The 13,267-nt window shown below is 40.5% G+C and overlaps 1 protein-coding gene across 3 annotated transcripts in view; it reads left to right on the forward strand.

Annotated features, from left to right (window-relative positions):
- The window catches only part of LOC104598288 (hyperosmolality-gated Ca2+ permeable channel 2.3-like), a 93,462-nt gene that overhangs the window by 15,135 nt on the left and 65,060 nt on the right, over window positions 1–13,267 (forward strand). For all 3 annotated transcript variants that reach the window (XR_016084056.1, XR_016084057.1, XM_010260280.3), the window contains exon 2: window positions 9,562–9,915. Coding sequence is in view for 1 of the 3 variants with exons in the window: in XM_010260280.3 (XP_010258582.1) it covers window positions 9,635–9,915 (281 nt within the window). In the remaining 2 variants the exon portion in view is untranslated. The remainder of the gene's footprint in view (window positions 1–9,561; window positions 9,916–13,267) is intronic.

Here is a 13,267-nt window from a genome sequence, read left to right on the forward strand (position 1 = left end):
TCGGTTTGGCTGTACTAACCATAGCCGACTGGTCAATCCCAGGATGTCTCAATATGACATTCCTCCTTATTTCCTCTCCAGAAACAAAGGCATAGGCTTGAGAGAGTGTCACACTCTCCGTAAAGAGGATATGCTGTCTAGCAATGTCGAATTTAGGGTTCAGCCCTGCCAAGAACTCAAAAACCCTATTTTTCTCTACCAGTTTCTGATAGGTTGTTGCATCATTGACACTTTCTCACATCATGGTTTCTAAGTAATCTATCTTCTGCCAAAGGGTTTTCAGCATGGAGAAATACATAGCAGGAGGTTTGTCTCCTTGTTTTATACTAATCACCTGATTTCTTAGCTCATAAGCTCTGGCTACATTCTGTTTCTGAGAGTAGGTTTCAGTCACTCCATCCCAAATCTCCTTTGCAGTATTAGCCCACAAAAAAAATTTTCCAATGTGAAGTAGCATAGAATTACACAACTAGGACATCACCATTACTTAATTTCTTAGCATAGAATTTTTTCCAATGTGAGGTATCAAGTTTCCTTTCCTCCCCAGTGATGTACCCTAATTTTCCACGAGCACCAATGGCCATCTTGGCTGATTGTGCCCATTCTAAATAGTTTGTACCGTCAAGCTTTACTGTAGTAATGATTTCAGACCCAAAAATATCACCACCACCTCCAACGCCTAGTCCCATGGTACCGGTGGATTTCAGCTCGGTACTCCAACTCTCCGTCTTACTTCAAATAGTTTAATAGTCAGAAAGAAGGAAGTTGAGAGCTTCCAGGAACAAGTTAAAACCACACACACAGAAACCAGCCCCTCCGGGAAAAGAAAACCTAATCGGAGAGAAATCTCTCTCCCCCCAGCGTCTCCCAACAGAGAGAAGATTGAAACAGCCACTCCAGAAGGCCCAGAAAGGTCCAGAAAACTAACCGCCCCATACAGAAGAATAAAAGAAGTCTAACGATACCTGTGCGCCCAAGATCAAATAAAAAACAAAGAGTCTAGCTTTTCTAGGACTCTTCCCCGTACTCCAGTTCCTCCTGATTTTGATGCCAAAACGAAGATCACCTTCTTAATGACTCGATCTCACCAAAAAATCCAAGAATTGGGCAACCAAAAGCAGAACAATTAGCCTCTTCTTACTTCATGTAGTCGGCCGATCTAGGGCTGCATGAGAATGCTTCAAGAACCCTAGCCGATGCTCTGATACCAAGTAGAAATCTGCTGGATTAAAAAATATAAAAGAAAGGTGTTTTCTTGAAGAGAGAAGAAAGAGAGAAGAAGAAGAAGAAGAAATGAAGAAATCTCGAGAAGAAGGAGAGCAATAATCTGGTCACCCCCTTCACTTGTTATTTATAATAAAATAAAAGAGGAGTACAAAGACTACTATGCTCTTATAGGGTGGCAAAACATAAAACAGCATATATAGAACTCAAAAAAAAAATTTGGACTCACATAACTGTTGTGGTCCCTACTACCTATCTAACAACTAACATAACACAACTATTCTAAAAACAACATAAAACTGACTAATCTTTGTTAGCATAGGGGTATTTCTGTCTTTATACCTAGATTAATGTTGTTGATCTGTAATGTTGTGTTGGAACCTGTGCCCCTAACTTAATTAAGGGCACATATGTCTTTTCAATCAGTTTTAATAATATAAGTTTTGTTTGGCCGATTGGGAGAAGGTGAAGTTGAGACTTCCAGTTCGAACCAGAATTTCCCCTTCTCTCTTTCTCTCTTTCTTCCACCTTTTTACCTCTTTCTACCTAACCGATCTCAGACAGATAGAATTCTAAGGCAGGCCGAATCATAACATGGTATCAGAGCTGATTGAATCTGCCTAGATTTCTGTCTGCCTAGATTTCTATTCTTTGCGCACCCTATCTAGGGTATCTCCTTTTTTTCTGCATTCGACTGGAGATAAGGGAAAGGGCTGAAAAGGAGTGATCGCCTTCTTCCCTTGGAGGTTTCTATGCCTTTAGTCAGGTCGTGTGCGGTCGGTTGCTGTGGTTTCTAAGATCGCCCTCCCCTAATCGATGAAGAATAGAGGGCCGATCTGTGTGGTGCAGTGGCTGTCGTGTGTGGACTGATTTCCTGCTCGTGTGGTTGTTACTTCAGTGATAAGGTAAGAGATCTCAGTGCATGATATCTGTTATAGATCAAATAGGAAGTGTGTTTCAGACCATATGCTAGGGTTTCAGACAGTAATGTGCTAGGGTTTATGCTAGTTTTTGTGTATTTCGAAGGAAGAGTCATAATCATATAGTTGTGAGATTTCAGGTAGTCGTAGGGGTAGGGTTTGTGGTGTAAAAAGCACACTTTTCAGCAACAACAAGTGCTGAAACCAGTGTGACAGGTGTGATCTAGTTGTGTGCAGTTGCAGAATTCAGTGGTAATAGAATTCAGCAAGTGTGCAGAATCGGTGATAACATAATGGGAGATAACAGTGATTGTAAACCTAGTGTGGTGGTGCCTACAGACTACCTGAATGTTCAGGTGACCTCTATTAAACTAAATGGAGAGAATTATGTGCCTTGGGCTAAATCCGTCGAAGTCTTTCTGAAGGCAAAGAAGAAGGTAAAACACATAAGAGAGGAAAAACCCTCCACTAACTCTCACGAGTATGAAGATTGGGAGCAAGAGGATGCTCAGATCATCACATGGTTGTGGAATAGTATGGAACCCAGGATTAGTGTAAACTTCATGTTTCTTGACACTGCCAAAGATGTGTGGGACCATGCGAAGAAATTGTATTCGGGTCAGGACAATACAACCAGAGTGTATCAGCTGTATCAAGAGTACTTTAACCTGCAACAGGGCAATCAGAGTCTTGAGGAGTACTATCCCAACATGAGAAACATACGTAATGAGTTGAATGTTTATCACCCTCTCACTTCTGATGTCAAGATTCAGCAACAACAGAGAGAACAATTTGATGTGACTAGATTTTTGGTGGGACTGAAGTCTGAATATGAACCAGTATGGGCTCAGATATCAGGAGGATCAACTCTTCCCCCTGAATCTCTGCCCCCTGTACGACCACCACCACGATTATAAGTAGGCCCACCATTGCCACTTCGGCCATACACAGAACCACTACCACCACCCCGGCCAAACTGAGCTCCCCTAGCTCCACCTCTAGTACCACGGCCTCTCGATACAGCAAAGGTAGATCTATCTGAGATATTAGAGTTCTCAGTAGATCCGATAGAAATCCTCCGGAGTCGAGCAAGTACCTCTTCTATGGTTCAACTTCACAATCTGTCACCCTTGCTAATGGTTCCACATCCTCAATTTGTGGTGTTGGTAATGTTGACCTAGATCCTGTATCTCTCTCCTCGGTTTTGTATGTTCCTAAATTGCCTTTTAATCTTATGTCTGTCAGTAAGCTGACCAAATCACTTAACTGCTCCATTATCTTCTATCCTTCTGTGTGTGTTTTTCAGGATCTCAAGACAGGGATGAAGATTGGTGGAGGGCATGAAGCTGGTGGACTGTATTATCTTGATGGTGGTGGTGGTAGAACTTCAACAGCTCTCCAGTCATCCCTTTCTCCTCTCCAGTGGCACTGCCGATTGGGTCATCCGTCGCTAAAAGTCTTGAAGTCTTTGGTTCCGTCCTTGAGTCAGCTTTCTGTTTTGGATTGTGAATCGTGTCAGTTTGGGAAACACCATCGTGTTCCCTTTAGTTCTAGGGTTGATAACCGTGTGTCGAGTCCTTTTTTTTAATTCATTCAGATGTTTGGGGTCCTTATAAAGTGATGTCATATAATGGATACAAATATTTTGTCATTTTTGTAGATGATTTTTCAAGGATGACGTGGCTCTATCTAATGAAAGAAAGAAGTGAATTGTTTTCCATTTTTCAGAAATTTTATGCTGAGATTCGTAACCAATTTGGTACCCACATCAAAGTTTTTCGTTTTGATAATGGTCGCAAGGCTGAGAGAAAGAATCGCCATCTCCTGAAAATAGCAAGATCCCTCATGCATCACATGCATGTTCCCAAACCCTTTTGGAGTGATGCAGTGCTTACCTCGTGCTTTCTGATTAATCGGATGCCCACGTTCATCCTTGATGGTCATTCTCCGTTTTAGGTGTTGTTTCCCGCTTTGTCTCCGTTTTCTCTTACGCCGAGGGTATTTGGGTGTGTCTGTTTCGTCCATAATCTGGGTCCCGGGAATGACAAGTTCGATGCCCGTTCTCTTAAGTGCATCTTCCTTGGCTATTCTCGGACCCAGAAAGGGTATAGGTGTTACCATCCTAGTTCTCGACAGTCCTTTGTGTGTGCTGATGTCACCTTCTTTGAGTATACTCCGTTCTTTTTGGGGTCTGGTGATGCTCCTTCCTCCTCATCACCTCCTCCTCTTCCACTTCCCGTTGTCGATCCGCTTCCCTTGGTTCCAGCCGTGACCAAACCCTTGCCTCCGGTGCCACCACCTGTTGAACGCCCACCTATCCGTCATGTGTATACACATCGCCCACGCGTACCAGCTACTACTCCTCCGCCTACATCTCCGTCGACGGATCTGGCACCAGACCCACACTCAGCATCTGAGTTTGACCTCCCCATTGCTTTGCGGAAAGGTAAACACACTTGCACCCTTCATCCTATTTCTAATTATGTTTCACTTACTCACCTTTCCGCTTCCCATCGCCAGTTTGTCACCTTGTTATCATCAGTTGTTGTCCCTAAGGATGTCCAAGAAGCCCTTGCCACTCCAGGGTGGTGCCGAGCCATGGAAGAAGAACTCTCTGCCCTTCATATCTGCCTGTTGGTTGTAAATGGGTTTATACGGTTAAGTATCTGCCTGATGGTAGTGTTGAACGCCTGAAAGCACGATTGGTTGCAAAAGGGTACTCCCAAACCTATGGTATTGACTACACAGAGACCTTCTCATCAGTTGCTAAGATAGGGTCAGTTCGTGTTGTGATCTTTCTTGCAGCCATGTATGAGTGGCCACTATATCAGCTTGATATCAAGAATGCCTTTTTGCATGGTGACTTACTCGAGGAGGTCTACATGGAGCAACCTCTAGGGTTTGTTGCTCAGGGGGAGGATGGTAAGGTGTGCAGACTAAGGAAGGCTATATATGGGCTTAAACAGTCTCCTTGAGCATGGTTTGGTAGGTTCAGCGAGGTGGTAAAGAAGTTTGGTATGAAACAGTGCAAAGTTGACCATTCTGTATTTAGTCATGACTCTCCGAGAGGAAAAATACTGTTGGTGGTGTATGTAGATGATATTGTTATTACTGGAAATGATAACATGGGTATTGACAGGCTGAAGACTTATCTGCAGGATCATTTTCAGACAAAGGATCTTGGTAAGCTGAAATACTTCTTGGGGATAGAGGTAGCAAGATCCAAGTATGGTATTAACCTGTGCCAGAGAAAATATGTGCTTAATTTGCTGGAAGAAACAGGCTTGTTGGGTGCCAAACCAGCTGAAACACCCATGGACACAAATACCAAGCTAAGCAGTGATATGGGTGAAGTGTTTGAAGACCCTGGCAGATACCGCCGACTTGTGGGCAAACTGAACTACCTAACCATTACTAGACCATACATCTCATTTGCGGTTAGTGTGGTAAGCCAGTTCATGCAAAAACCTCTGATTCCTCATTGGAATGCAGTTCTGAGAATTGTGAAGTATCTAAAAGGGGCTCCGGGTTGCGATCTGATATACAAGAGTGGCAGAAAACTTGAAATAGAAGGGTATTCTGATGCTGACTGGGCCGGTTTTTTGTCTGATAGGCGGTCTACTACAGGCTATTGCACTTTCCTGGGAGGTAACCTGGTGACATGGAAAAGTAAGAAGCAGACGGTTGTGGCAAGAAGCAGTGCAGAAGCAGAATATAGGGCTATGGCGCACACCGCTTGTGGATTAGTGTGGCTAAGGAACCTTCTACAGGAAGTAGGGTACAACATCAACACTCCAATGAAGCTCTATTGTGATAATCAGGCTGCAGTTCATATTTCCTCTAATCCGGTGTTTCATGAAAGAACCAAGCACATTGAAGTTGACTGCCACTTTGTGAGGGAGAAGGTGCTGAATGGAGAACTAGACACTACACATGTTAATACAGGAAATCAGTGGGCTGACTTATTTACAAAAGGCTTGAGTCGGGGAAGAGTGGACTACATATGTAACAAGCTGGTGAGTAGGGGTATTTCTGTCTTTATACCTAGATTAATGTTGCTGATCTGTAATATTGTGTTGGAACCTGTGCCCCTAACTTAATTAAGGGCACATATGTCTTTTCAATCAGTTTTAATAATATAAGTTTTGTCTGGCCGACTGGGAGAAGGTGAAGTTGAGACTTCCAGTTCGAACCAGAATTTCCCCTTCTCTCTTTCTCTCTTTCTTCCACCTTTTTACCTCTTTCTACCTAACCGATCTCAGACAGATAGAATTCTAAGGCAGGCCGAATCATAACAATCTTCAACAAAGTACATGGTAAGATATGTGCTTACAGGTTTTAGTCTAGCGTAGATACCTAATCCAACTTTCAGTAATTTACATTTATGTACCCAAACTCCCTAAATTAGTTAGTCTTCGATATAACTATATAAGTGATTTCTGTTCACTTTCCATCCAGTGCATCTGGTTGGCTTTATCTTTTTAATAGTTTGTTTTCTTTGCTACACACTCTCTCTCACATGACTAGTGAGTAAGAATGTTGTTTAGACAATAGAGGTATGAAATACCTTTTTTCTGTACTATTTTTACATGTCTCAGTTCAGTAGATCTCTACTGTTGTGGAAAAAAAGTATTTTTTTCTCCTCAATTGTTTGGTCTCTATTGAAAAGCTCAAGAAATTCATGGCTGTTGCTCATAGATGGAAATTGCAATCTATGGTTGATATGGAGCTGTCCTGGGTGAGGATACTTCTCATATGGTAAAATGTTAATTGTCAGATGGTTGGTTTAGAATTACCACATTGACCTTTTACATGATAGAGGAAACCTCATTACACTTACCAATACAATAGAGAAATCTATCTGCCAGATATATATTGCTAATTACACTTAACATATGTAAAATAGTTGATCAGATATGGTAGAATGTTGGGGATATTGTATAATATTGTGTAAAATAGTAATGAGTAAGCATGGGAAGCAAGGTTTGACTGAGTAAGATCTTAATGTTGAGGGGTATGGCTAGGTACTAACAAAAGGCATGGGAAAAGATGTCATAATGGAATTAAATCTACTAATTTTAATTGATCCAACTAATAAAAATAAACACAAGGATTGAGTCAAATGGTCTAAACAGAAAGATGGGTGGCATTAGGTTTCAGACAAAAACATGCATCATTGGGTTAAGGTGAAGTTTAACATTATGTAACTGGAAACTGCAAGTTTGTGTACTTATAATTGATACTTCATTTGGAGCACACATAGATGATCCCCTTTGCATAGAGCTACGTTGGCTGCTCCATGGAAGGCCATCCATGACATTCTCCCTTTGTCTCTTCCCCACATAAGGTATGATTTGGCTTTGGGTCAGAAAATCAGGTTCTGGGAGGATATTTGGGTTGGGTATTCCCCCCTTCCTGAGGTTTTCCCTTCCCTCTTTGCTCTTTCTAGTCTCAAGGGAAAACCTATCAGTGACTTTATCAGTTCATCCCCATCATTTTCTAACTTGAGTTGGAATCTGGGCCTTACTAGATATTTGAGAGAATCTGAAATCCCTGATGTCTTTGCTTTGATTAACTTTCTGAGTTCAGTGATTTTGGGGGATAGTGGTTTGGATTCTAGAGTTTGGGTTCTCAACCAGTCACGGTCCTTTTCTTGCAAATTCTTTCTGAATTCCCATGTTGCTACCTCCTCCTCTCCTTTTTTCCCTGTCAAGGAGGTTTGGTATTATCCCATCCCTCCTAAAGTCGGTGCTTTCTGTTGGGAAGTGTTCCATGGCTCCATTAGCACTCGTGATCTGCTTCAGAAAAAAAAAGACCAAAGTGGTGTTTGTCCCCAAACTGGTGCTCCTTATTAAGCTACATGGTGAGACTGCCTTTCATCTTTTAATTTCCTCTCCCTTTTCTAACTTCATTTGGGAGTGGTTTTCTTCTCTGTTTGGCTGAAGCTGGACTCCTGTTAATTTGGATGGATCCTTTAGTTCTCATACTTTCAGGTGCTCTAAAAGAAGAGGAAGAATCATGTGAAGGTGCACTAGAGCAGCAGTGATCTGGACAATTTTGGAAGAAAGAAACCTAAGGATTTTTGATGACAAGGAAAGAAGCAAGGAAATTGTGATCGAAGTGGTAATCTAAGGGTGACACATCAGGTGAAAACATTAAAGTTGTTTGCTGACTTTAAGACAGAAGATTTTTTCTGATCTTGGGGAACAATTACTAACACTGCTTCTAGAAAATCTAAAACAAATGAGGTCTGGTCCCCTCCTGCGGCTGGATGGAGGAAATTAAAATTTGATGGTAGCTGTATGGGAAATCCTGGCTCATTGGGTATTGGTGGGGTGATAAGGGAAGAGAATGGGAATATTTTATCCATGTACTCAGGTCCTATTCAGCACGGTGATGTGGTGAGATCAGAACTGAGGGCAGCAGTGTATGGTGTTGAAAAATCCAAAGAAATGGGGATTAACAGGTTGATTATTGAAGGGGACTCAAAGATTGTTGTAATATGGAAGCTAAGAAATGAACTCAGGTGCTTCAAGCAGAATCTAAAGACATGTTGATACAAATTAGATGGGTTAGGAGATCAGCTAACAGTATGGCTGATGGACTAGCTAAACAAGGGATTCAAAAACAATCTATATACTGTGCTGGTTTGTAAATAGTGGTTTTTCTTTTGGGCTTCTCCTTCTGCCCACTACTTCTTGTTGTATATACTTTTTAAATTTAATCAATTAATAAATTCTGAGTTGCTGTATATATATATATATTTCTTCATTTTTGTTTTGCTACAATGTCAATTAGCGGAAATATGTGAAGAAATTTCTGGCCTTTTCTAGGTGGAGGTTACATACTCTATAATTCATGTTGCATATAATGTGAATAGATAAGCTAAGGTTTTTTCACATGAACAGTTCTTGATATGGATTTCAGAAGTAGCCAGTATGGTCTAATGTCCTAAACACTTAATTTTGCCAAAACAATGTCTACTTGTATCATACTTGGACACATTGAGACATGTATATAAGTAACTTGACTTGTATCCTTGCTTTGTTTAGTTGAATAGCTCATACCTATCATATGGTTTCTTTAGAATGTGTTTTGGTTTTCAATATTTTTTACTTGGCTATAAGATTTCCCTTACTTGATTTTGTTACTAATCCTAGAAAGGTAAAATTTCTGTGCTCCATAGATATATTGCAATTTCCTGGGTTTTCCTTTTCGCCTTTTTTTAACAAGTCATTATTGTGCTTAATTTAATAAGTCATTTTCATGGTTTTGTTTGTGATTCTCTATTAGAATATATAATTATGGGATTAATTATAGTTTAGTTAGATGCTTTGCATATTCAACATTAGGTATATGCAGTATAATTGTGATTTTTATGTACTTTCTTCTCACATAATTTTTATCTTGTATGCAGATTTTTGTCTTTTCAAAATTGAATCTGGGCAAATTTCTCGTGTTTGTGTGGTTTCTGAGATTGTTTTGAAGTAATGATCGTATCTGCTCTTTTAACTTCAGTGGGGATCAATCTTGGCCTTTGTATTCTATTTTTCACACTATATTCTATACTGAGGAAGCAACCAGGTAATGTTAATGTTTATGCACCTCGTTTGGTAGCTGAAGGAAAATTTCAGCACAACAGTCATTTCCACTTAGAGAGGTTGTTGCCTTCTCCTGGTTGGGTACGAAGGGCATGGATGCCTTCCGAAGAGGAACTCTTGTCAAGTTCAGGCTTGGATGCTGTGGTCTTAATGCGTATTTTTGTATTCAGGTAAACTTTAACTTGCAGGTGTAGCCTTCAGTTTGGTGAGGACTTGTTGGCTTGGATTAATAAACAAAATCATAGAGTGCACATATATGAACTGATGACACAGAAATGAGACATGCATATAGGAATATGCTTGGTCTTTCTTGAGAAGTATCTTTTTGGGCTGTCACTTAGCATGCAAGTTCTCTATAACATGCCTGGAAATTGGTGCACTGGAGATTCCATTTGCTGATTACACATTTTTTTTATTGCTGATTATATGTCTATCAACTGTTTAACAGCTCCAATTAGTATATAGTGAAGTCTAACATGTTGATGTATTTGAAATCATTTTGCACAAGAGCCACTGTGATAAGAGCATGCATCATTACATATTATTGGAGTAGGATGAGAAACATATTCAAATATCCTCTGGTTGTGGTGCTCCATAATCCATATTTGTGATGCCCAGAAATGGATACTGACACAGATATTAGTACAGGACATGGAGATACAACTCTCCATTTCCTAAAATCCTTATATAATGCTTTTATCTAGTTTTTGAAGCTAATTGTTATTTCTCAAAACTTATTTAATTAAATTTCTAAATTATACATATTTTATATAGTATTATTTGTTAAAATATACCATTTTATATATTTCTTAAATTTTAGTGCTGTTGAATATATCTAGAAATGTTCATGCAGTATCCTGGTGTTGTATCGGGTATGTATTGTTTCCAACACCAGTACTCTAGTCATGTACAGGCAGCTAGGCATATAGGGTCTAACCTTGAAACCAACTAAGATAGGAGGTTACATAACCTGGTGTGGTGTAAAATATATATGAAGTTGTTGAAGGCAATTTTTTAATCCAAATAATATTAATAATTTAATAACCCAAATAAGTGGGCTGGCTAGTTTGCTAGCCAAATCATCAAAACTATAAAAAAGTATCCCGTATGGGAGTTCCCTCTCTTTAAGTGGGAGGGACAGGTGTCCTTCACCTAGGAGGAGGTAGTTACATAACTACCCTGTTAGAGTCGGCTGTACAAGGGTAGTACAGTCCTTTTATGTTTAGTTATATATGTACTGCTCTGCTGATGTGGCTCTCACTTAAGTGAGGGCACAATGGTAATCCTTGTATATCTTAGAAGAGTATAAATAAAAGAAGGGCTAACTAGAGGTTTTGAGATTTTACTCGCTAGTTCGGCTGTGACTTTTCTCCTTCTCCTTCTCTCTCTCTTTTCCTTCTCTTTCTTCTGATCTGAACATATACGAACATCTAATCTGAGTTTTATCATGGTATCAGAGCCACGATAATCAGTTCAGATCAGTTGTCTCCTTTTCTCTCTGTTCTGCGCATTCCTCTCTAGGGTTTTGCAGAATTCTCATTGATATTTAGAGTTTTCCAGAAAGGAAGAAAAGGACTGGTCGTTTTCTCCTTTTGGGGGTTTCCATGCCTCCAATGAGTGCAGTTGTTGTGGTTTTGTGTGGTTGGTAGAAAACCCTCTACTCGCAATTCAAAGAGGGCTGGTTTTGTGATGGTGACAGTGCAGACTTGGTACCCTCTACTCGACAGGTACATGATCTTCAAACTAAGTTGTGGTATGTAGCAAGTTTCTTTTATATGTTGCAGAACTGAAAATATTATTCGTGAGGTGTGTTGTGAGGGTTTCTAGTGCTGACAGTAAACGACAGCAGTAGTGTTGTTGCTAAAAGTGGTGAACAGTTGTGAATATTATTGCTGAAACAGTGGTGAATAGTGTGAGTGTTTCTGCTGAAACCTGGTACTAGGAACCCTAATGGTGTTCAGTCATTCGTGTGGAGTGTGGTGATTTATTAGGGTAGTAGAGTAACAATTTATTGGTACAACCTCTCACTTTTTTTTTGTGCAGTCATGGGAGACAACAGTGAATACAAATCAAGTGTGATGCCTTCTGATTAGCTGAATGTGCAGATGACCTCTATAAAACTGAATGGTGAGAATTATGTCCCTTGGGCTAAGTTTGTTGAAGTTTTCCTGAAAGCCAAAAAGAAAGTGAAACATGTGAGGGAAGATAAACCCTCAATTGATTCTCCGGGATATGATGAATGGAAGCAGGAGGATACTCAAATTATGACTTGGCCATGGAACAACATGGAGTCCAAAATTAGTGTGAACTTCATGTTTTTAGATACAGCCAAGGAAGTCTGGGATCATGCAAAGAAACTATATTCTGGACAAGATAACACTACTAGGGTTTACCAACTGTACCAAGAGTACTTCAATCTGCAACAAGGGAATCAGAGTCTTGAGGACTATTATGCCAGTATGAGAAATTTACGAAATGAGTTGAATGTTTATCATCCTCTTACACCTGATGTCAAAATTCAGCAACAACAAAGAGAGCAGTTGGATGTGACCAGATTTTTAGTAGGGCTGAATTCTGAGTATGAACCCGTAAGGGCACAGATATTAGGTGGATCTGTTCTTCCCTCTCTTGAGGAAGTGTTTGCTCATCTTTGGAGGATTTTAGTTGGACCCACAGAGACTTCCACTATGTCAGATAGGTCTGCATTTGTAGTTACGAGAGGGGGAGGTCGTGGTGGTAGAGGAGGTCAGCATGGTTGTGGTAGTGGTGGTGGACCCATGTATGGTCGTGGTAGTGGTCGTGTTGGAGGACGAGACCCAGGGGGAGTCCATGGTAGGGGACGTGGTAATACTCAGAGAAGGTGTACTCATTGTGGCATGAAGGGACATACTATCAACTTTTGCTACGATCTCCATGGTCCACCTTCAACCTGGGCGAATCATGTAGCTGTAAATGGTGGTAGATCAAGACAAGAATCTCAAGTCATTGATCAGATCTCCACTACATCTAAAGATACTTCTAGAAAGAAGATGGTGAGTGTTTCACGGGATGAGTACGAGCGGTTCATTCAGGGTACATCTCAACAGAACACAGCTACCCTTGCACACACAGGTATGACTTGTCTAGCATCCACATCTTCCCGTTGGATTATAGATTCTGGAGCTTCCGATCATATGACTGGAACTCCAGGTGTGTTTTCATCCATTTCTCTGTCCTCCACTTCCCAATCTGTTACTCTTGCCAATGGCTCTACATCAGCCATATGTGGTCTTGGTAATGTTGACATTGACTCATTATCCCTCTCATCAGTTTTATATGTTCCCAAGTTTCCCTTTAACCTGATGTCTGTTAGTAAATTGACTCATTCTCTTAATTTCTCAATAACTTTTTACCCTTCCTCTTGTGTGTTTCAGGATCTCAAGATGGGGATGAAGATTGGTGGAGGGCATGAAGCTGGTGGACTGTATTATCTTGATGGAGGTGGTTCGGCAACAACTCTTCAGTCATCTCTTTCCCCTCATC

The sequence above is a fragment of the Nelumbo nucifera genome, chromosome 3 (assembly GCF_055504915.1).
Source record: "Nelumbo nucifera cultivar China Antique chromosome 3, China Antique-T2T, whole genome shotgun sequence".
Lineage (NCBI taxonomy): Eukaryota > Viridiplantae > Streptophyta > Magnoliopsida > Proteales > Nelumbonaceae > Nelumbo > Nelumbo nucifera.